Raw genomic sequence first — 24,790 nt, forward strand, 5'->3', positions numbered from 1 at the left:
GTTCACTCCCTCCACCACCGGCACACCGTGGCTGCAGCGTGTACCATCCACAGGATGCACTGCAGCAACTCGCCAAGGCTTCTTCAACAGCACCTCCCAAACAGGGGACCTCTAGAAGGACAAGGGCAGCAGGCGCATGGGAACAACACCACCTGCACGTTCCCCTCCAAGTCACACACCATCCCGACTTGGAAATATATCGCCGTTCCTTCATTGTCGCTGGGTCAAAATCCTGGAACTCCCTTCCTAACACCACGTGGACTGCAGCAGTTCAAGAAGGCGGCTCACCACCACCTTCTCTTGGGCATTTAGGGATGGGCAATAAATGCTGGCCTTGCCAGCGATGCCCACATCCCATGAATGCATTAAAAGAGGTATACTGCTAATTATACGGACCTTATTACAGGATCCCTGGTACACTGCTAATTACAAACCTTATTACAGGATCCAAAGTACAGTGCTAATTACTGACTATTACAGAATCTAAGGTACACTGATTTTTACAGACCTTATTACAGGATCCCAGGTACAGTGCTAATTACAGACCTTATTACAGGATCCCAGGTACAGTGCTAATTACAGACCTTATTACAGGATCCCAGGTACACTGCTAATTACTGACCATATTACAGACCTTATTACAGGATCCCAAGTACACTGCTAATTACAGACCTTATTACAGGATCCAAGTCATGCTGCTAATTACAGACCTTATTACAGGATCCCAGGTACACTGCTAATTACAGACCATATTACAGGACCCCAGGTACACTGCTAATTACAGACCTTATTACAGGATCCCAAGTACACTGCTAATTACAGACCTTATTACAGGATCCAAGTCATGCTGCTAATTACAGACCTTATTACAGGATCCCAGGTACACTGCTAATTACAGACCATATTACAGGACCCCAGGTACACTGCTAATTACAGACCTTATTACAGGATCCCAAGTACACTGCTAATTACAGACCTTATTACAGGATCCAAGTCATGCTGCTAATTACAGACCTTATTACAGGATCCCAGGTACACTGCTAATTACAGACCTTATTAAAGGATCCCAGGTACACTGCTAATTACAGACCTTATTACAGGATCCCAGGTACACTGCTAATTACAGAGCGTATTACAGGTTCTGAGGTATACTGCTAATTATAGACCTTATTACAGGATCCCAAGTACAATGCTAATTACTGACTATTACAGGATCACAGGTACACTGCTAATTACTAACCATGTTACAGGATCCCAAGTACGCTGCTAATTACAGACCATATTACAGGATCCCAAGTACGCTGCTAATTACAAACTGTGTTACAGGATTCCAAGTATGCTGCTAATTATAGTTCCCATTATGGAGTTCCAGATGCATTGTGTTTTGTGTGAATTAATGCAGGTCTGTGTTTATTGCCTCTTGTGTAATGGGCGTTACTTCTTCAGGCAGCAGCAACATCCATTCTGAGAGTGGAGAGACGTCCCTCACCCTGGGCAGTTTGCTGGATGACCAACACTGGCACATGGTGCAAATCGAGCGCTATGGGCAGGATGTTAATTTCACACTCGATGGTCACGTTGAACGTTTACACACTAATGGTGGTTTCGATCACCTGGACTTGGATTCAGCGGTAAGCCTGTTTTACATTTGGAGCTGGCACAGGTTGGTAAGGTCTGGCTGATCTCTTCTGAATTGTTGAAAAAAGATTCAACTCCGTTACAAATTGAAGTTAAATATTTCAACAGTTTTCTGTTACATTTGATGAGCTTGTCCCTTGTTTGTGTTAAGCGTTGCAGCATCCCTTGCTTGTATGTCATTGTGTTGGTTTATGTGGGTGAAGCTGTTGATATTGGCATGTACTGTTCGTATACAGATCATTTACATCACTGTCACCATTGGTGAGTTGTATATTGATCAATGTCGAGTAAAATGCTGTTTTAGCCATTTCTCTAGTCGATAGTTTGGGTTCTGTTCAATCTGACCCAGTCACTGTCTGATTTTGGTTTTATACTCTGCTGTTTAATTACCCACTCACCCAACAGGGTAGATGCTGAGACGCTGTTCCCCCTGGTTGGAGAGTCTAGAACTGGGGGCATAGTCTCAAGTTAAGGGATCGGCCATTTAGGACTGAGATGAGGAAAAGTTTCTTCACTCAGAGGGTTGTGAATCTTTGGAATTCTCTACCCGGGCGGGCTGTGGATGCTCAGTCGTTGAGTATATTCAAGGCTGAGATTGATAGATTTTTGGACACTGAGGAAATCAATGGATATGGGAATAGGACGGGAAAATGGAGTTGAGGTTGAAGATCAGCCATGATCTTATTGAATGGCAAAGCAGGCTCGAGGGGCCGTATGGCCTTCTGCTCTTATTTCTTATGTTCTTATGTTATTTTCTTATATTTTACCTTTATTTCAGATTTTCTTTGGTGGACTGATAACTGCTGAGAGACGGAGATTGTTCGACAAACCAAACTTCCGGGGCTGTGTGGAGAATATCATGTACAATAACATCAGTGTCATCGACCTGGCCAGAGCAGGTCATTCACAAACACAGATCCTGGTATGGAACAGTCAGAGTGAAATCTGACTGACTTCTTGTGCAGATAACCGGTCACCAAGTCCTAGACAGTGTCGTTAGCTCCCTCTTTCTTAACTAGTTACCAGAGAGAGAGAGACATGCACACGGAAAAGAAATGCTCGTTATGTTAAAGAGGATGAGATGGAGAATAACCTGTCAGTGAAGGGGCGGTACCCATCCTGCCAAACATATTTGTATTTGTGAAAGAACAGAGTCCAATCTGAAAAACTTGTCAAATCTTTTTAAGGAAGTTTGAGAAGAAAGTTTAGTAGAAAACATGAGAGATGGATCCACTGGCTGGTTTTATAAAGGATGTGGGTCAGGGTATGGATGGTCTGACAGACTGCTCCATCTTCTGGTTTGTGCTGTGTCTCCTGCTCACAGTGAGACTACAAATGGCTTTTATTTTGTATAAATCACTTCTCTTGACATTTTCCACCTCCCTGTGGGAGACTGTGTGAAATATTCAAATTAACATTGAGATCTTATTCTCTGTGGAAAGGGCACAGGGAGAGTAATATGAGAATTTGCAAATACCAAATTAGGGTCTCAGCAAACTGTAATAAAGAAGAGAGAAGGATATAGTTGTGGATAGGCCCATGTTCAATGTGGAGCTTTACATTCAAGAAAAATAACAGATTGAAAATAGTAAAACACTCACTGGAGTGGAGGAATAGAGAGAGCTGGGGGGAAATACACAGAGCTGGAGGAGTACTCCCTCCAAGGCCAATATATCCTTCCTGAGGTGCGGTGCCCAGAACTGAATGCAGTATCTCCCAATGGGGTCTAACCAAGTCTTTGTACAACTAAAGCATAACTTCCTCCCCTTTGTATTCCAGCCCCCTGAAGATAAAGGCCAACATTCCATTAGCCGCCAGTGGAACAAGCCACAAAAGGGCCAATGTGATACGTAGAATCGTAAAGCACAGAAGGAGGCTATTTGGCCCATCATGCCAATGCCAGCTCTTTGATTCTGGGCTTTAGGGGAGGAGGTGAAGATGAACCTATACAGATGTTGGATGGGCCACAGTTGCAGAACTGTGTACAGTTTTGGGTCCTCGATTATAGGAAGGGACAAGGGTAACGTAGATTCCCTGGGGGGATACCACTGGGAGGATATAATTATAGGAGAGGTTTGGAAAAGCTACAGTTGTATTTGCTGGAGCAGAGATGGTTACGAGAATGTAATCGGAGTATTTAAAGTTGTGAAAGGGTTTGAGAGGGTAAATAGTGAATCACCATTGGCTGGTGAATTGGTAACAAGAGGATCAACTCGGAGGCATAAAGGGGGAAGGGAAGAGGTTTCTCCACAGTTAATAGAAGATGAAATACATTATCACACGGGGCTGCTGGTCCAAGTCAGGCACAGCATTTCAGGGGGAATTAGATAAACTCTTGGCAAAATATTAAAGGGTTAGGGGACAGAGCAGGGAATGGGGATTAGAGTAGATAGTTCTGGCATGGAGTTAGCACCAGCTCAGGCACGATGGGCAGAATGGCCTCCATCTGTGTGGTAAATGCTATGATTCTATCTTGACGTGAAGATTGCGTGTGAGTTGAATTTTAAAGCTCGGTTTGAGATGTCAGAGAAAGGGTTTACAGTTCGATCTGAGCTTGTTTTATTGATGTTTATTTTTTCTGTTTCTCCGATCAGGGTGATGTACGCTTTCACTGCCGTGAATTCTTCTATAAGGACAAGGTCTACTATCCCATAACCTTCTCCTCAGCAGTCAGCTTTGTGCAGGTGCCCGGGCTACCAATGCAGAACCAACTGGCCGTCACCTTCAGTTTCCGAACTTTTGACACAAGTGGTCTGCTTCTCTTCAGCAACTTTTCGGAGGGTCTTGGGTGGCTGGAGATGGGATTAAGCGAAGGGCAGATCAATATATCGTTCCAACAGACTGGGAATAAAAGACTGGAGTTTGCTGCAGGTGGAACATTCGGGAAAATCCCCTCCTTTCAGCTTGGTCCATTTTCCATTTCTATTCCACTCAGTTGGAAGCTGAGACTCCAGATGGTGGCCCTGTGGTGGGATAGTCACTGAGGTGCCATCTCCATGGATACCAGCTGAGTCACTGGTCTGGAACAGCACAGGGAATCTGTACCTCACACCCATATTAACTGGCTCATGACTGGCTTAAACTGCACTGAGTAACTAGCTGATGACATTGGTGCACCGGGACATTACCTGGCGTAGCATGGAATCACACTGCCCGGCATAGCACAGAGCCACACTGCCCAGCATAGCATGGAGTCACACTGACAGGTGCAGCACAGAGCCACACTGCGCAGTGTAGTGTGGAGCCACACTGACAGGTGTAGCAGAGTCACACTGCCCGGAGTGGCATGGAGCCACACTGACAGGTGTAACACAGAGCCACACTGCCCAGGGTGGCATGGAGCCACACTGACAGGTGTAACACAGAGCCACACTGCCCAGGGTGGCATGGAGCCACACTGACAGGTGTAACACAGAGCCACACTGCCCAGGGTGGCATGGAGCCACACTGACAGGTGTAACACAGAGCCACACTGCCCAGGGTGGCATGGAGCCACACTGACAGGTGTAACACAGAGCCACACTGCCCAGGGTGGCATGGAGCCACACTCAGGCAGCACAGCACCAGTGGTGAGGGAGTGGAAAAACCATCCAAACCTTCTCCTGATTAATGTTTAGTGACTCCTAGTGTACATGTGTGTGTACATACGAGTGCATATTTGTATGTGTGCACATATGTGCGAGTGTTTTTGCGCGTGTGCACTTTTGAGTGTGTGCACATACAAATAAGTGTGTGATTTTGCGTGTATACAAGTGACCGTTTGTGTTTGCGTGTGTGTACATGTAAGTGTGCGTGTGCCCCGCTGACTCCCGATTGAGGCTGGTGTGTGAGAAGTGAGCCATTGGCTGAGGTTCCTGGTCCCCGGGCAATGTCTGTGTTTCAGGGGAGGGAAGGAGGATGTTTATGGAAACACAGATTGCTGTTTTATTCCATATTACATCAGCTGGTTGATTAATTTAAAATGTTGATGCATGGAATAGTAAAGTGAGAAATGCAGCTAGCGGATTGTGTGGGGGGTCACTCAGTTACCCACAGCCCCATTCTCAGCTCCAGCTCTCTCCTCTCTGCTCTGCCAGGATATAACCTGACGGATGGACACTGGCACTCGGTTCAACTGGTGGCCCGAATGGATTCTGTTCTTGTTGTCATTGATGAGCGGGAGGAGTCACCAGTGCGGATTAATCATGCGCTCCGGGTCCAGACGGGCGATCGCTATTACTTTGGAGGTGGGTGTCAGTGCCTTGTTTTATCATTTTCTTGGCTCACGTTTTGCCTCTGATATAGGGGGCCAAGAAATTGTGTTCAATATTAACAGATGTCAACAATAACACGTAACTGTTACATATTACGTAGAATTACTTACAAATTATAACATGGAAACTGACCATTCGGTCCGACCAATGTTGGTGTTTATTCTCTACATCCCAATCCCATTTACCTGCCCTGTTCCCAGATCTCTTTATTCCCTTTTCCTTCAACCACCGATCTAACTCGTTCTTAAATGGTAAATGCTTCAATCACTAACTCTGGTGCATTCCACAGCCTCACAGTTCTCTGTGAAAAAAGTTTCTCCTGCTGTCCTAAGCCTATTGAATTTAATCTTACATCTTTGTCCCTCGTTCTAGACCCTCGATCACTAGAAACAGTCTGTTTCTATCTACTCGATGCCATCCCTTCATCATTTTACCTCTATCAAACTACCTTGCAATCTCCTCTTGTAACAAAAACAGTCTCAATTTTCCAAGTCTTTCTTTGTATTTGTATTTTCTCACACCAGACTGCATCCCAGTGAATCTCTGCTATCCCCATTACCTCAATATCCTTCCTATAGGGTGGGGCCCAAAACTGCACACAGTCCTCCAACTGTGGTCTTACTGGGGTTTATATTGATTCACCATCACATAGTATCATAGAAGATACAGCACAGAAGGAGGCCATTTGGCCCATCATGCCTGTGCTGGCTCTGTGAAAGAGCTATCCAATTAGTCCCACTCCCCCTGCTCTTTCCCCATAGCCCAGTAATTTTTTTCCCTTCCAGTATTTATCCAATTCCCTTTTGAAAGTTATTACTGAATCTGCTTCCACCGCCCTTTCAGGCAGCGCATTCCAGATCAGAACAACTCGCTGCATAAAAAATGTTTCCTCATGTCGCCTCTGGCTCTTTTGCCGATCACCTTAAATCTGTGTCCTCTGGTTACCGACCCTTCTGCCACTGAAAACAGTTTCTTCTTATTTACTCTGTTAAAACCCTTTATGATTTTGAACACCTCTATTAAATTCCTCCTTAACCTTCTCTGTTCTAAGGAGAACAACCCCAGCTTCTCCAGTCTCTCCACATAACTGAAGTCCCTCATCCCTGGGACCATTCTGGTAAATCTCTTCTGCACCCTCTCTAAGGTCTTGACATCCTTCCTAAAGTGTGGAGCCCAGAATTGAACACAATACTCCAGCTGAGGCCTAACCAGTGTTTTATAAAGGTTTAGTATAATTTCCTTGCTTTTGTACTCTATGCTTCTATTAATAAAGCCCAGGATCTGAAATGCTTTTTTAACACCTTCTCAACCTTTTTTTTATTTGTTCATGGGATGTGGGCGTCGCTGGCGAGGCCGGCATTTATTGCCCATCCCTAATTGCCCTTGAGAAGGTGGTGGTGAGCCGCCTTCTTGAACCGCTGCAGTCCGTGTGGTGAAAATTCTCCCACAGTGCTGTTAGGAAGGGAGTTCCAGGATTTTGACCCAGTGACGATGAAGGAACGGCCGATATATTTCCAAGTCGGGATGGTGTGTGACTTGGAGGGGAACGTGCAGGTGGTGTTGTTCCCATGTGCCTCCTGCCCTTGTCCTTCTAGGTGGTAGAGGTCGCGGGTTTGGGAGGTGCTGTCGAAAACGTGTCCAGCCACCTTCAAAGATTTGTTGTACGTACACCCCCAGGTCTCTCTGTTCCTACACCCCCAGGTCTCTCTGTTCCTACACCCCCAGGTCTCTCTGTTCCTACACCCCCAGGTCTCTCTGTTCCTACACCCCCAGGTCTCTCTGTTCCTACACCCCCAGGTCTCTCTGTTCCTACACCCCCAGGTCTCTCTGTTCCTACACCCCCAGGTCTCTCTGTTCCTACACCCCCAGGTCTCTCTGTTCCTGCACCCTCTAAAATTGTACCATTTAGTTTACATTGCCTCTCCTCATTCTTCCTACTGAAATGCAACACTTCACACTTCTCTGCATTAAATTTCATCTGCCATGAGTCTGCCCATTTCACCAGTCTGTCTATGTCCTCCTGAAGTCTGTTACTATCCTTCATGTTGTTTACTACATTTCCAAGTTTCGTGTCATCTGCAAACTTTGAAATTATACCCTCTATACCCGAGTCCAGGTCATTAATATATATCAAAAAGAGCAGTGGTCCTAATACTGACCCCTGGGGAACACCACTGTATACTTCCCTCCAGTCTGAAAAACAACCGTTCACCGCTACTCTCTGCTTTCTGTCCCTGAGCCAATTTTGTATCCACGCTGCCACTGTCCCTTTAATCCCATGGGCTTTAATTTTGCTACAAGTCTATTATGTGGTATTTTATTAAATGCCTTTTCAAAGTCCATATACACAACATCAACTGCACTACCCTCATCAACCCTCTCCGTTACTTCATCAAAGAACTCAATCAAGTTAGTCAAACACGATTTTCCTTTAACAAATCCGTGCTGATTTTCATTTATTAGCCCAGACTTTTCCAAGTCCCGGATTATTGTCTCTCAAAGTTTCCCCACCATTGACGTTAGGCTGACTGGCCTGTAATTGCTGGGTTTATCCCCTTTTTTGAACAAGGGTGTAACATTTGCAATTCTCCAGTCCTCCGGCACCACCCCCGTATCTAAGGAGGATTGGAAGATTGTGGCCAGCACCTCCGCAACTTCCGCCCTTACTTCCCTCGGTAACCCAGGATACATCCCATCTGGACCGGGTGACTTTTCTACTTTGAGTACTGCCAATCTTTTAAGTACCTCCTCTTTATCTATTTTTATCCTATCCAATATCACTACCTCCTCCTTTACTGCTACAATGGCAGCATCCTCCTCTCTAGTGACGACCAATGCAAAGTATTCATTTAGTGCCTCAGCCATGCCCTCTGCCTCCACAAGAAAGATCTTTTTTGTCCTTAATTGGTCCCACGCGTCCTTTGACTGCCCTTTTACTATTTGTATGTTTATAAAAGACTTTTGGGCTCATTTTATGTTAGCTGCTAATCTATTCTCATACTCTCTTCCCCCCTTATTCCCTTTTTTAGATCTCCTCTGTACTTTCTGTATTCAGCCTGGTTCTCTACTGTATTATGAACCTTCCATTCATCATAAGCCTCCTTTTGACATAGTCTATACCTCTTGCCATAAAGCCCGTTAACCAATTAGGTTTCTTTATGACCTTATCCACTTGAGGTGCTGCTTTTAATGTCCTGTGAACCTAAACCCACAAATCCTTCTGCTCTCCCACATCCCTCAACCTTCCCCCATTCAGAGTATAATTACTACTTTTATTTTTTTACTAAAATGTACCACCTCACACTTACATTGAATTCCATCTGCCACATTTTTCCTATTCCCCCAATTTATCAATATCTCCTTGCAGCTTCCTATGGTCTTCAAAATTATTTGCCTTGTCTCCTATTTTATCAACTGCAAATTTCACACCACTCCCTCTAGGCCGATATCCAAATCTTTGATACACACGGTGAACAGAAGTGGCCCCAGAACTGAACCCTGTGGGACATCACTACCCACTTCCAACCACTCTGAGAAACTGCCCTTAACTCTGATTCGAACACTCCCTTCTAACCAGTTTTGATCCAATTTACTACCCTCCTCCTAATTCCATACCCCTTAATCTTCTCCATTAGTCTCTTGTGAGGTATCTTGTCAAAGATTTTCTGCAAGTCAGTGTACATCAAATCCACTGCATTTCCTCATTCACTGTATCAGTCACTTCCTCAGGTCTATCAAGCACAAGCTTCCTTTCTGAAATCCATTTTCACTTCAATTAGATACTTAGTAACTTAATCTTCAATTAAAAATTCTTATTTCCCTATCCCAGATGTTAAACTAACTGGCCTGTAATTCCCTGGATTAGTTCTGTCTCCCTTTTGAGAATGGTTACGAGTGACATTGTGCACTCTCCAATCGCCCAGCACACACCCACTCTCAATAGAGCCCTGGAATATCCATTCTCGGGCCTCTGCTAATTCTTTCCCCATTCCCTTCCGGACCCTTGGATATCCTCCTTTACCTTAACTAACTTCCCTAATACTTTTAGTTATTATATCTCTCATCTCATGTTTAACCAGTTCAGTATTTACCACTCGAGTACCCTTCTATTCTGTAAACACTGAAATTAAATCCTTGTTAAATATTCCCATCAATTTCCATTTATTCTCTCTTAACTGACACTCCTTTCCTCTCAGCTCCTAACCTCACATTTAACAATTCTCCTTTTACTGATATATTTGTAGAATACTTTACTGTCCTTTTAAAATATTTTTTGAGATTCTCTCCTCATTTTCTCTCTTCACTTTCCTTATTCATCTGTTAATCTCTTTACTTATTTTCTCTTATTCTTTTATTTTTAATCATATCTTGAGTTCCCACAAGCCCTTTTCTTCATTTTAATTTATTTCTAACCTCATTATTTATCCATGGCATCTTAAAGTTTGAAGCATACTCCTGTGGTTATATTATTCTCCTTTTTAAATAAGCCTATTGTTGAAAATGGTCCTCCCTTCCAGTCACTCCATCTCCTTGGATGCTAACACACGACGTCACTTTCTGCTCTGCTCACATCACAGGCTGCCCCACAAGTATGAGGAACTTGGGCTGTTTTTCTAACGTGAGTGTGTTCCATGGCTGCATGCAACATATCCTCGTGGACAATTATCTTGTGGATCTGGAGCTGGTAAAACGACGCAAACTAGGAAGATATTCAGAGATGTTGTTTAACACGTGCGGGATAACAGACAGGTAGGTGACGGGAACAACAGACGTAGTGAGTGACCCTTACCCTGAATAAACAGTGACTCTGTACAGTTAGTGAGTGACCCTCACCCTGAATAAACAGTCACTCTGTACAGTTACACAGTGAGTGACCCTCACCCTGAATAAACAGTGACTCTGTACAGTTACACAGTGAGTGACCCTCACCCTGAATAAACAGTCACTCTGTACAGTTACGTACATTTCAGTATCCAAAATCCTTTTTGGTATCAAGTCAAATGCTTTATATCAGTTACTGTCTTAATTAAGCTGTTTTACCTGTTTTCCCAATTGACAGATGCTCCCCAAACCTGTGTGAACATGGAGGGATTTGTAAGCAGACATCCGAGGACTTTGTGTGTGACTGTGAGAGGACCGGATATAAAGGACCAACCTGTCATAACTGTGAGTGACGGATTGTTAACTGGAGTGTGGGAGGAGCAGTGTTTGATGGGACAGTGTAGAGGGAGCTTTATTCTGTACCTGCCCTGAGAGTGTTTGATGTTGATATTGGGCTGTTTTACGGGGGCTTTTATTCCCTAGCAGCAGAAACGTTTACCAAAAATAGCTTACTGGAAAATATGAGGCTGACAGTGGGGGAGGGGCGGTGTTTCTGTCTGCAAGTACCCCATGTGTACACGTCTGGAATGCAATCTTTCACTGTAATTGCCTTTTTCTCCCCTTCACCCTACTCCTTCCCTCTCCCTGTTCTTCACCCCTTTTCCTTGCTCTCCTCTCCCCCTCTACCCCTCACTCCCTCTACCCCTCACTCCCTCTCCCCTCCTTGCTCCTCCTGTCTTCTCCCTCCTCCTGTCTTCTCCCTCCTCCTGTCTTCTCTCTCCCCTTTTTTTTAATCTACTGAAAGCTCTCTATCCTGAGTCCTGTGATGGGTACAGAAAACTCGGTATCAGAACTTCAGGAAACTACACCATTGACCCCGATGGGAGTGGACCATCGAGACCTTTTACTGTTCGCTGTACAATGACAGGTATTTATTTGCTATCTGTCCATCATCCTGTTCTGGGCCTGATCCTGTACCCTACCAAAAATCATCCTGGTAATCTCCCCCTGGTCCAGGAATGTTCGATGGCCACACTTCTCCAGACCGTCACCTGACGCACTGTAGGACATCACCCTGGAGGTGACCGCTCCTCTGATTCAAACTCCACTCCTAGTCCAGGCTCCGGCCTCTGTCGCTGTCTCAGCTCAGGTCGAAGGCTTAGTGGTCTGAGGGGTGGGAGCTATTCATTCACCGGGCATCGCACTGGGCACCGGGCACTGAACATCGCACCGGGCATAGCACTGGGCACCAGGCATAGCACTGGGCACCGGGCATCGCACCTGGCACCGAACATCACAGCGGGCATCGCATTTGGCACCGAACATCACAGCGGGCACCGGGCATCGCACTGGGCACCGGGCATCGCACTGGGCACCGGGCACCGGACATCACACCAGGCACCGGACATCACACCGGGCATCGCACTGCGCACCGGGCATCGCAATGGGCACTGGGCACCGGGCATCACAGCGGGCACCGGGCATCGTAGCGGGCACCGGGCATCGCAGCGGGCACCAAACATCACAGCGGGCATCGGGCATCACACTGGGCACCGCACTGCGCACCGGACATCGCACTGGGCACTGGGCATCGCACTGGGCACCGGGCATCGCACCGGGCACCGGGCATCGCACCGGACATCGCACTGGGCACTGGGCATCGCACTGGGCACCGGGCACCGGACATCACAGCGGGCATCGGGCATCACACTGGGCACCGCACTGGGCATCATTGGAGTATCGGAGGTTCTGATCAGGAGTGTGTTGGATCGGGAGTGTGGGAGAGGAGTTGGAAATGCCGATACTGTTACTCACTGACGACCTTGTATTTGCAGAGGAGAAGGCCTGGACCATAATTTATCATCTGCAACAACAGGACACTAAAGTAACAGGCTCAAGTTTGGAGAAACCATTTGTGGGGAACATCAAATACTACAATAACACAGAGGAGGAGATTTCTGCACTAACTCTGGGAGCCGAATATTGCGAACAGAGTATTTCCTTCTCCTGCTCCAGGTCCAGACTCCTGAACAGTCCGTGTGAGTAAAGCATTTGGTTCGGTAACCCAGAGATCGGTAACCCAGAGATCGGTAACCCAGAGATCGGTAACCCAGAGATCGGTAACCCAGAGATCGGTAACCCAGAGATCGGTAACCCAGAGATCGGTAACCCAGAGATCGGTAACCCAGAGATCGGTAACCCAGAGATCGGTAACCCGACTCAGTGCCGTGAGAATGAGCTCACGGAGAAAGTTCAGTTCTTTAGTTTCAGATCCGTTCTGTGACTGATACCAAACTCTGACCTATCGAGCGGGCTGTGTGCACTGATGAAGCACTGAATTCACAGGTACACAGTGTCCCATCCCAAACACAGAGCGTCTGCGGCCCCCCCCCCCCGAAAGCGTCTGCGGTCGGTTCCCCCCCCCCCGAGAGTGCCTGCGGCCCCCCCCCACCCCGAGAGCGCCTGCGGTTCCCCCCCCCCCGAGAGCGCCTGCGGCCCCCCCCCCCGAGAGCGCCTGCGGTTCCCCCCCCCGAGAGCGCCTGCGGTTCCCCCCCCCCCCCCCCGAGAGCGCCTGCGGTTCCCCCCCCCCCGAGAGCGCCTGCGAGTTATCCGTGTCTGTGATTTCTCCGTTAGCTGGGCTGCCCTTCACCTGGTGGCTTGGCCGTGGATTTGAGAAGCATTTCTATTGGGGAGACGCGAGCCCTGGAATACAGAGGTGCTCGTGTGGGATGGCGAGGACCTGCACCGACCCCAAGTATTACTGCAACTGTGACGCAGACAGCTGGCAGTGGTGAGTGCGGCACCCAGTGCCCGATAATGGTTACTGGGAGAGGGAGAACAGTCTTGTTTAGAATCATAGAAAGGTTATAGCACGGAAGGAGGCCATTCGGCCCATCGAATCCGTGCAAGAGCAATCCAGCTAGTCCCACTCCCCTGCCCTTTCCCCGTACCCTTCAAATGTTTTCCTTTCAAGTACTTATCCAGTTCCCTTTTGAAGACCATGATTGAATCTGCCTCCACCACCCCCTCGGGCAGTGCATTCCAGATCATAACCACTCGCTGGGTATAAAAGTTTTTCCTCATGTCACCTTTGGTTCTTTTGCCAATCACCTTAAATTTATGTCCTCTGGTTCTTGACCCTTCCGCCAATGGGAACAGTTTCTCTCTATCTACTCTGTCTGGACCCTTCATGATTTTGAATACCTCTATCAAATCTCCTCGCAACCGTCTCTGTTCCAAGGAGAACAACCCCAGCTTCTCCAGTCTATCCACAAAACTAAGGTCCCTCATCCCTGGAATCATTCTAGTAAATCTCTTCTGCACCCTCTCTAAGGCCTTCACATCTTTCCTAAAGTGCGGTGCCCAGAACTGGACACAATACTCCAGTTGTGGCCGAACCAGTGATTTATAAAGGGTCATCATGACTTCCATACTTTTGTACTCTATGCCTCTATTTATAAAGCCCAGGATCCCGTATGCTTTTTTAACTGTTTTCTCAACCTGCCCTGTCACCTTCAACAATTTGTGTACATATACCCCCAGATCTCTCTGTTCCTGCACCCCTTTTAGAATTGTGCCCTCTAGTTTATATTGCTTCTCCTTGTTCTTCCTACTGAAATGTATCACTTTGCATTATTCTGCGTTAAATTTCATCTGCCACGTGTCCGCCCATGCCACCAGCCTGTCTATATCCTCCTGAAGTCTATCACTATCCTCCTCACTGTTCACTATCCTTCCAAGTTTTGTGTCATCTGCAAATTTTGAAATTGTGCCGTGTACACCCAAGTCCAAATCATTAATATATATCAAGAAAAGCAGTGGTCCCAGCACCGACCCCTGGGGAACACCACTGTACACCTCCCTCCAGTCTGAAAAACAACTGTTCACCACTACTCTCTGTTTCCTGTCACTTAGCCAATTCTGTATCCATGTTGCTACTGCCCCCTTTATTCCATGGGCCGCAATCTTGATGATAAGCCTACCGTGTGGCACTTTATCAAACGCCTTTTGAAAGTCCATATACACCACATCAACTGCATTGCCCTCATCAACCCTCTCTGTTACCTCATCAAAAAACTCTATCAAGTTAATTAAACACGCTTTGCCTTTAACAAATCCGTGCTGGCATTCCCTAATCAATCCACACTCATCCAAGTATTTATTATCAAAATACTTTAATGCTCTTTATTAAGGGACGTCTGGACTGATTGTCTGTTGTTTACAGCTCTGACTGATCTCTCTCTTTGTCTCTCTCTCTCTCTCTCTTTGTCTCTCTCTCTCTCTGACTGATATCTCTCTTTCTCTCTCTCTCTCTGACTGATCTCTCTCTTTGTCTCTCTCTTTCTCTCTCTCTCTGACTGATCTCTCTCTCTCTCTCTGACTGATCTCTCTCTTTGTCTCTCTCTCTGACTGATCTCTCTCTCTCTCTCTCTCTCTCTGACTGATCTCTCTCTTTGTCTCTCTCTCTCTCTCTCTGACTGATCTCTCTCTCTCTCTCTCTCTCTCTCTGACTGATCTCTCTCTTTGTCTCTCTCTTTGTCTCTCTCTCTCTCTGACTGATCTCTCTCTTTGTCTCTCTCTCTCTCTCTCTCTCTGACTGATCTCTCTCTCTCTCTCTGACTGATCTCTCTCTTTGTCTCTCTCTCTCTCTCTCTGACTGATCTCTCTCTTTGTCTCTCTCTCTCTCTGACTGATTTCTCTCTTTGTCTCTCTCTCTCTCTGACTGATCTCTCTCTTTGTCTCTCTCTCTCTCTGACTGATCTCTCTCTTTGTCTCTCTCTCTCTCTGACTGATCTCTCTCTTTGTCTCTCTCTCTCTCTGACTGATTTCTCTCTCTCTCTCTCTCTCTCTGACTGATCTCTCTCTTTGTCTCTCTCTCTCTCTGACTGATTTCTCTCTCTCTCTCTCTCTCTCTCTGTCTCTTCTAACAGGAAATATGATCGAGGTTTGCTGAAATTTAAGGAGGATCTGCCAGTTACTAAAGTTATTGTTGGGGACACAAACCGTCCGAACTCAGAGGCAAGGTTTAATGTGGGACCTTTGCGTTGCTATGGAGATGGTGAGTACCATGGACCCAGACCATTTACTCTAACACAGAGGAATGGCGTGCCCCCATCTCAGTCCAGAATAAACTAGGTGTCAGCTGGCAGCAGACGGAGCTCTGAGACAGAGGTTGTGGACTCGAGCTGATGGACCTGTTGTGGAACAAACATTTGCAGGTTTTATGTTTACACTTGTTCTGTGATCATCTGTTGGGAGTGTGTGACACGGGATCCTGCCATAGAGTGTCCAGGATCCTCGGGCAGTGGTCACCGGACCCCCTGGGGATGCACTGCCACTTTAAGAGGGTGGAGATGGGGTTTTATAGGAATTGCCAGCCATTTTCAGCTGGTCCTAAGCTGAAGGGTTTGCTTTTTCACAGGTGGATCCTGGAATTCTGCCTCCTTCGTTCATGGGAATTACATGGTGTTCCCGACCTTCAACCCTGGCCCCAGTGCTGACATTTCACTGTATTTTAAAACCACTTCGTCCTACGGCGTCTTCCTGGAGAATTCGGGATACAGAAACTTCCTCCGTCTCGAACTGAAATGTGAGTTTTACTGTTTACATAGAATTTACAGCACAGAAACAGGCCATTCGGCCCAACGGGTCTATGCCGGTGTTTATGCTCCACACGAGCCTCCTCCCTCCCTACTTCATCTCACCCTATCACCATACCCTTCGATTCCTTTCTCCCTCGTGTGTTTATCGAGCTTCCCCTTAATTGCATCTATTCTATTCCCCTCAACTATTCCTTGTGGGAGCGAGTTCCACATTCTCACCACTCTCTGGGTAAAGAAGTTTCTCCTGAATTCCCTATTGGATTTATTTGTGACTATTTTATATTTATGACCCCTAGTTCTGGTCTCCCCCATAAGTGGAAACATTTTCTCTACGTTTACCCTATCGAACCCATTCTTAATCTTAAAGACCTCCAACAGGTCACCCCTCAGTCTTCTCTTTTCTAGAGAAAAGAGCCCCCGCCTGTTCAATCTTTCCTGATAATTATAACCTCTCAGTTCTGGCACCATCCTGGTAAATCTTTTTTGCACTTTCTCCAGTGTCTCTATATCCTTTTTATAATATGGGGACCAGAACTGTTCACAATACTCCAAGTGTGGTCTAACCAAGGTTCTATACAAGTTTAACATAACTTCCCTGCTTTTCAATTCTATCCCTCTAGAAATGAACCCCAGTGCTGGATTTGCTTTTTTATGGCCTTTTTAACCTGTGTCACTACTTTTAGTGATTTGTGTATCTATACCCCCAGATCCCTCTGCTCCTCTATCCCATTTACTCTTATTATCCAAGCAGTATGTTTATTCTTCCTACCAAAACACACCAACTCACACTTATCTATATTGAAATTCATTTGCTAATTACATGCCCATTCTGTAAGTTCATTAATGTCTTCCTGTATTTTGCTGCATTGTTTCCTCAGTATTAACTACACCCCCAATTTGGTCTCGTCCGTAAATTTTGAAATTGTACTTCCGACTTCCGAGTCGAAATCATTTATGTAAATGGTGAACAACAGTGGTCCCAGCACCGATCCCTGTGGAACACCACTTCCCAACTTTTACCAGTCTGAGTCATTACCTTTTAATCCCTTTGAATTATTGGAATCAGTAAAACTCAGAATTATAACATATCAGGAAAAAAATTCTGAACCAGAGTGAGAAATGATTGGAATAATCTGACAGATCAGATAACTGAGCGAGTGAAAATGCAGCGATAAAGTTGGAGCAAAGTGAGTGACAGCTGTCTGAACACTCCTTTGCTGGAGATTTATAAACCTGGCTTCAGGTGTGTTATAGGTCTCACTCCCTCACACTCAGAAATACTGACAGACGGTGGCGTTCACTTCAGCAATGTACAGCTAACTCCCCGAGTGTGCGAGGGGTATCTCACCCAGTGTGGGCACAGCGCTGGGCACCCATTACCCCATGACCCTCCTCCCAGTCAGTGTGTGATCCCCAGGTCAGTGCGTGACCTCGGTCGATGTGTGACCCCTGGGTCAGTGCGTGACCTCGGTCAGTGCATAACCCCCTGACCTCCTGACCTGGTGTTTTGCAGCGGAGACGATGGTTGTTTTTTCCTTCGATGTGGGTGATGGACCCGAGGAGCTGCTGGTGGAATCTGCGACCTCACTGAGTGACGATGACTGGCATCACGTGGAAGCTGAAATCAACGTGAAGTTTGCCCGTCTGAGGCTGGACCAGTCACTGTGGAGGGTGAGAGAGGCACCGCCCCAGAGCTACGTGTCTCTGAGGTTCGACAGGCCGCTGTTCGTGGGTAAGGAATCTAATTCCTCCACTCGGGACAGAGTAAAGGACAAACGTCATCTGCACAGATGAAAGTTTTGGACAGTGAGGACCGTACTCCAGTCCCAGGCTCCCCGCCCGGCCTGGTGATTGAAGCTTTCACCACAGGAGGGGGAGAGACCAGAGGGGGGTTGGGGGGAGAGACCAGAGGGATAGGCGGGGGGGGGGGGGCGGGGGGAGAGACCAGAAGGATAGGCCGGGGGGGGGGGGGGGAGAGACCAGAGGGATAGGCGGGGGGGGGGGGGGGGAAGAGACCAGAGGGATAGGCGGGGGGGGGGGGAGAGAGACCAGAGAGATAGGCCGGGGGGGGGGAGAGAGACCAGAGAGATAGGCCGGGGGGGGGGAGAGACCAGAGGGATAGGCGGGGGGGGGGGGGAGAGACCAGAGGGATAGGCGGGGGGGGGGGGGGGGAGAGACCAGAGGGATAGGCGGGGGGGGGGGGGGGGGGAAGAGACCAGAGGGATAGGCGGGGGGGGGGGAGAGAGACCAGAGAGATAGGCGGGGGGGGGGGGAGAGACCAGAGGGATAGGCTGGGGGGGGGGAGAGACCAGAGGGATAGGCCGGGGGGGGGGGGAGAGACCAGAGGGATAGGCGGGGGGGGGGGGAGAGAGACCAGAGGGATAGGCCGGGGGGGGGGGGGGGGGGAAGAGACCAGAGGGATTAGGCCCGGGGGGGGGGGGAGACCAAAAAGGGGGCACTAGTGAGCTGGTGAGAGACGTGAAGCCAGTGAGGAGGAAGGAGTGGTGAAGGGGGGCTGTGTTTGGGCCTGTGTTGCGGTCCTGCATTTTTTAATTGCTTTCTCGAATTTTTCTGCAGCAGTTTTATTAACAATTACAAAGTTCGCTAAAGAATATTCCAACTGACACATTTTAGCAATCCTGAGCTGTGGAATGAGCTGGATTAACATAGTTAGGATTGACTTCTGGGAATGCTAGAACGACCCTTTCGAGCAGTCAGTCAGCGTCTGGGAGAGAAGTGACATTACAGGCAGCATCCTGTGGGCAGTCCAATCTGATCTTCCTTCACACCCATGATGCTTACTGATCTGCAGCATTTTCTGTTTTACTCCAAACTTTTTGTCCTTTATTCTTCCTCATAATTACATTATTTCTCTGTTCCTCTTGGTTGGGCAGATAACAGAATGTTGAGTGAAGTGAGTCTGAGTGTCGTTAGAGCCTGTCTCCATGAGGAACTGTGTGTGTGATTCTGACTGACCCAGTGTGTGTAGCTGAGGTTGTTCTGTGCTCCGTGTGACAGGAGCGGCAGAGTACCGACTGAAGGCTTTCTTCGGCTGTATCCGCGGCCTCCGAATGAACGGTCAGATCTTGGACCTGGAGCGGAAAGCCAATGAGACAGAAGGGGTGAACGCGGGCTGTGTGGGACACTGCAGCAGTCCCAGCGTCCTGTGTCAGAACGGAGGGAGATGTGTTGAGAGGTATAGCACCTACTCCTGTGACTGCAATTCCAGTGCGTTCGATGGACCTTTCTGCAACAAAGGTACTAGCTCCTGAACAGAACATAGTTATACTGTAAGGGCCTGTTACATTGGGTTGCACTGTAACGGGCCGGGTTAGACTGGGTTACACTGTAACATAAGAACAGGAGTAGGCCATTCAGCTCCAGCATTTGATAAGATCATGGCTGATCTGTGATCTAACTCCATATACCTGCCTTTGGCCCATATCCCTTAATATCTTTGGTTGGCAAAAAGCTATCCATCTCAGATTTAAATTTAGCAATTGAGCTAGTATCAATTGCCGTTTGTGGAAGAGAGTTCCAAACTTCTACCACCCTTTGTGTGTAGAAATGTTTTCAAATCTCACTCCTGAAAGGTCTGGCTCTAATTTTTAGACTGTGCCCCCTACTCCTAGAATCCCCAACCAGCGGAAATAGTTTCTCTCTATCCACCCTATCTGTTCCCCTTAATATCTTATAAACTTCGATCAGATCACCCCTTAACCTTCGAAACTCCAGAGAATACAACCCCAATTTGTGTAATCTCTCCTCGTAACTTAACCCTTGAAGTCCGGGTATCATTCTAGTAAACCTACGTTGCACTCCCTCCAAGGCCAATATGTCCTTCCGAAGGTGCGGTGCCCAGAACTGCGCTCAGTACTCCAGGTGCGGTCTAACCAGGGTTTTGTATAGCTGCAGCATAACCTCTGCCCCCTTGTACTCAAGTCCTCTAGATATAAAGGCCAGCATTCCATTAGCCTTCTTGATTATTTTCTGCACCTGTTCATGACACTTCAATGATCTATGTACCTGAACCCCTAAGTCCCTTTGGACATCCACTGTTTTTAACTTTTTACCATTTAGAAAGTACCCTGTTCTATCCTTTTTTGGTCCAAAGTGGATGACCTCACATTTGTCTACATTGAATTCCATTTGCCACAGTTTTGCCCATTCACCTAATCTATCAATATCGCTTTGTAATTTTATGTTTTCATCTACACTGCTTACAATGCCACCAATCTTTGTGTCATTGGCAAACTCAGATATGAGACTTTCTATGCCTTCATCTAAGTCGTTAATAAATATTGTGAATAATTGAGGCCCCAAGATAGATCCCTGCGGGACTCCACTAGTCACATCCTGCCAATGTGAGTCCTTTCCCATTATCCCTACTCTCTGTCGCCTTTCGCTCAGCCAACTTCCTAACCAAGTCCGTACTTTTCCCTCGATTCCATGGACTTCTATCTTAGCTAACAGTCTCTTATGTGGGACTTTATCAAATGCCTTCTGGAAGTCCATATAAATAACATCCATTGACATTCCCCTGACCACTACTTTAGTCACCTCTTCAAAAAATTCAATCAGGTTTGTCAGGCACGACCTACCTTTCACAAATCCATGCTGGCTCTCTCTGATTAACTGAAAATTCTCGAGGTGTTCAGTCACCCTGTCCTTAATTATAAACTCCAGCATTTTCCCCACAACAGATGTTAGGCTAACTGGTCTATAATTCCCTGGTTTCCCTCTCTCCCCTTTCTCAAAAAGCAGAGTGACATGTGCAATTTTCCAATCTCGAGAACTTTGAAAGATTATAGTTAGGGCATCTGCAATGTGCTCACCTACTTCCTTTAAAACCCTGGGATGGAAACCATCTGGTCCTGGGGATTTGTCCCTTTTCAGTGCTATTATTTTCTTCATTACTGTTGTTTTACTTATATTAATTTTATCGAGTCCCTGTCCCCGATTCAATATTAGTTTTCTTGGGATTTCTGGCATGCTATCCTCTTTTTCTACTGTAAATATTGATGCAAAGTATTTGTTCAACATGTCCGCCATTTCCCCATTGTCAATGACAATATCCCCACTTTCAGTTTTTAAGGGGCCAACACTGCTCCTGACCACCCTCTTTTTCCTAATATAACTATAAAAGTTCTTCGTATTGGTTTTGATATCCCTTGCAAGTTTCTTTTCATACTCTCTTTTTGTAGCTCTTACTATCTGTTTTGTGACCCTTTGTTGATCTTTGTATCTTTCCCATTCACCAGGATCTGTGCCATTTTTTGCCTTTTTGTATGCCCTTTCCTTATGTCTTATACTGTCCCTTACCTCTTTAGTTGTCCATGGCTGTTTCTTTTGGCAAGTAGAGTTCTTGCCCCTCAGGGGTATAAACCGATTCTGTATCACGTTAAATGTTTCTTTAAACATTTCCCACTGATCATCAGTCGTTTTACCCATTAACAGATTTGCCCAGTTTACTGTGGACAGTCTCTGTCTCATCCCATTGAAGTCGGCCTTACCCAAGTCTAGAATCTTAGCAGCTGATTCACTACATTGAACTCGATCATGTTATGATCACTATTGGAGAGATGTTCACGTACAGTTCAGCTGTTAACTAAATCTGGTTCATTACTCATTACTAAATCTAGTATGGCTCGCCCCCTTGTTGCCTCTAGGACATACTGCTGTAGAAAACTATCCTGGACACACTCAAGAAATTCACTACCTTTACGACAGTTGCTGGTCTGCTATTCCCAATCAATGTGAAGGTTAAAGTCCCCCATTAAGACCACTATGCCTTTCTTACACGCTTGTCTAATCTCTGCATTTATACAATCTAGCACTTCAGAGCTGCTGCCAGGGCTCCTATATACAACTCCCACTATAGTCTTAGATCCTTTCCTATTTCTCAATTCAACCCATAAGGTCTCTGTTGGCTGCTTACCTCTCGTTATATCCTCCTTTATCATTGAAGTGATTTCATCACTAATCATTAAGGCTACTCCTCTCCCTCTCCCATTTTCCCTATCTCTCCTGTAGACCTTATAACCTGGGATAATTAGTTCCCAATCCTGACCATCCTGCAGCCATGTCTCAGTAATAGCTATCATGTCATACCCTCCAATTTGAATTTGTGCCCAACGGGCCGGGTTAGACTGGGTTACACTGTAACGGACCGCGTTACACTGGGTTGCACTGTAATGGACCAGTTTACACTAGGTTGCTCTGTAACGGGCTGGATTGCACTGTAACAGACCAGGTTACACCGTGTTGCACTGTAACTGGCCGGGTTGCACGTTAACAGACCAGGTTCGCTGTAATGGACCGGGTTACAGTGTAACAGCTTAGGTCTATCACAGAGTCGTGGGGAAGGGCCAGAGGCTGCTTTTTGACAGACAAAGTAATCCCTAGCCTGTCAATTTACTGTTAATGCAACAGATTAAATGAGCAAACTGCACCTTTGGGAGGACTCTGATAATTCATGAAAGGACGGTCCCAGGAAGCCTTATTTCAGTCGACTGTAAACAGTGAGTCCTTGTGAAAATTCGTGCCGCTCGTTCTGGTAGTGACTGAAGTCTGTCTATTTCCAGTTATTGGAGGATATTTTGAACCTGGAACTTATGTACGTTACGGTTTCCAATCACCGTTTACGGCTGCAGCAAAGGAGTTTGCGAATATGATGGTTCCATTGAGTCACAATTTTAACTCAACCAGTGAAGAGATTGTCTTCAGCTTCAAAACATTTGAGCCACCAAGTGTCCTGATGTACATCAGCTCATACTCCAGGGATTATCTGGCAGTGATCATCAAACATGATGGTAAGAGCACACCTTGTGCACCATTAACACGCCTGTAAGTTAATTGTATCATGAGATTTATATCAATTAATGTTAATTGTATTCAGGTGGTGGGTATCAATTGGGGACTCTCTTGTATCCTTTTTATAGGAGAGTTTATCCAGGTGTGGGTGTAAGGGGAATCTCTGTGAATAAAGGCTCGGAAGCAACTGAAGACCAGGCTCTAGTGTTCCATCCTTCACCCCCGGCCTATCCAATTTAGAACACTGTACACTATCAATACATCTTTTGCACACCCGTACATTGTCACCACACCTGTACAATGTTCACAAAGCTGTACACCATTAACACACATACACCTGTACAATATCAACATGCCTGTACACTGGTAACACATCTGCACACAGGTCAACACATCCACACACCATTAACGCACTCGTACTCTGTTAACACACCTGTACGCACAGGATAACATACCCATGTATACACATTAATACACCTGTACACACACATCAACGTACCCGCACACACATTAACACTCAAAGACATGCTAACATACCGTACATAAATTAGCACAGGTTAACATACCTTAGGGGGAATTTTATTTGCCTAATTTTCTCTTTATTGACGTCAGTGGAAGAGTCAGTCAGTCAGCCGAGGTGAAAAATCCCATATCACTCGTTTTACACCATTGCCCAAAGTTAAAATGAGCCCTAGTGACAGGTTAACATCATTTACTTTCTCCTTTTCAGACAATTGGCAATGATAAAAAGTAACTCAATCAGAGAATTGTACATTTCCTCCATCCCGGGCTCCCCCCCGTCCCCCCCGTCCGCCCCGGACACCGCCGTCCATCCCAGGCTCCACCTGCCCTGGTTTCTCTGGTGATTGCTGGATGTTTTACGGAGCTCTGAGTTCCTCCTGCTGCCCAGCTCATGCCATAGGATGAGGCTCTTGCCTCAGGCTGCTTCTATCCTCTTATTATTTTGTCCTTTCTATGTTGCTATGTAATTCAAAAATAAAACATAAAAAAGTTTGGAAATCTTTGATGTGAAGCTGATTAGATGTTGGCTCTTCCCTCACAGGCAGCTTGGTGCTTCGATACCAGTTGGGATCCTTTCCCAATCCGTACACCAGGGTCCTGGTAAAGGAGAATGTTGCAGATGGCATTGCTCATCGTGTCAACATAACTAGACGAGACCGAGACATCTACACACAGGTACCACCTGGCCAGGGGTGAGAGAGTCCCGGGCTAACGCGGGCCGGGGCTAACGCAGGCCGGGGCTAACGCGGGCCGGGGCTAACGCGGGCCGGGGCTAACGCAGGCCGGGGCTAACGCAGGCCGGGGCTAACGCAAGGCTGGGAAACGCTAACCTGGGTAACGCAGACTCGGTTACAACCACGCGAGGCTGGGTAATATTGATTGAATTTTTTGAAGAGGTGACTAAAGTAGTGGTCAGGGGAATGTCAATGGATGTTATTTATATGGACTTCCAGAAGGCATTTGATAAGGTCCCACATAAGAGACCGTTAGCTAAGATAGAAGCCCATGGAATCGAGGGAAAAGTACGGACTTGGTTAGGAAGTTGGCTGAGCGAAAGGCGACAGAGAGTAGGGATAATGGGAAGGTACTCACATTGGCAGGATGTGACTAGTGGAGTCCCGCAGGGATCTGTCTTGGGGC

General features: G+C 46.7%; 1 protein-coding gene across 1 annotated transcript in view; it reads left to right on the forward strand.

The window, feature by feature from the left end:
* cntnap1 (contactin associated protein 1) overlaps positions 1-24,790 on the forward strand; it is a 96,427-nt gene that overhangs the window by 50,793 nt on the left and 20,844 nt on the right. Inside the window, exons 6-20 of the mRNA XM_067969300.1 lie at positions 1,447-1,631; positions 2,417-2,560; positions 4,233-4,509; positions 5,715-5,864; positions 10,469-10,640; positions 10,951-11,057; positions 11,518-11,640; positions 12,548-12,751; positions 13,347-13,503; positions 15,644-15,771; positions 16,135-16,302; positions 17,829-18,047; positions 19,334-19,573; positions 22,900-23,127; positions 24,192-24,325. Coding sequence (XP_067825401.1) covers positions 1,447-1,631; positions 2,417-2,560; positions 4,233-4,509; positions 5,715-5,864; positions 10,469-10,640; positions 10,951-11,057; positions 11,518-11,640; positions 12,548-12,751; positions 13,347-13,503; positions 15,644-15,771; positions 16,135-16,302; positions 17,829-18,047; positions 19,334-19,573; positions 22,900-23,127; positions 24,192-24,325 — 2,636 coding nt within the window. The remainder of the gene's footprint in view (positions 1-1,446; positions 1,632-2,416; positions 2,561-4,232; positions 4,510-5,714; positions 5,865-10,468; positions 10,641-10,950; positions 11,058-11,517; positions 11,641-12,547; positions 12,752-13,346; positions 13,504-15,643; positions 15,772-16,134; positions 16,303-17,828; positions 18,048-19,333; positions 19,574-22,899; positions 23,128-24,191; positions 24,326-24,790) is intronic.

Source organism: Heptranchias perlo, chromosome 30 (genome assembly GCF_035084215.1).
Source record: "Heptranchias perlo isolate sHepPer1 chromosome 30, sHepPer1.hap1, whole genome shotgun sequence".
NCBI classification, from domain to species: domain Eukaryota; kingdom Metazoa; phylum Chordata; class Chondrichthyes; order Hexanchiformes; family Hexanchidae; genus Heptranchias; species Heptranchias perlo.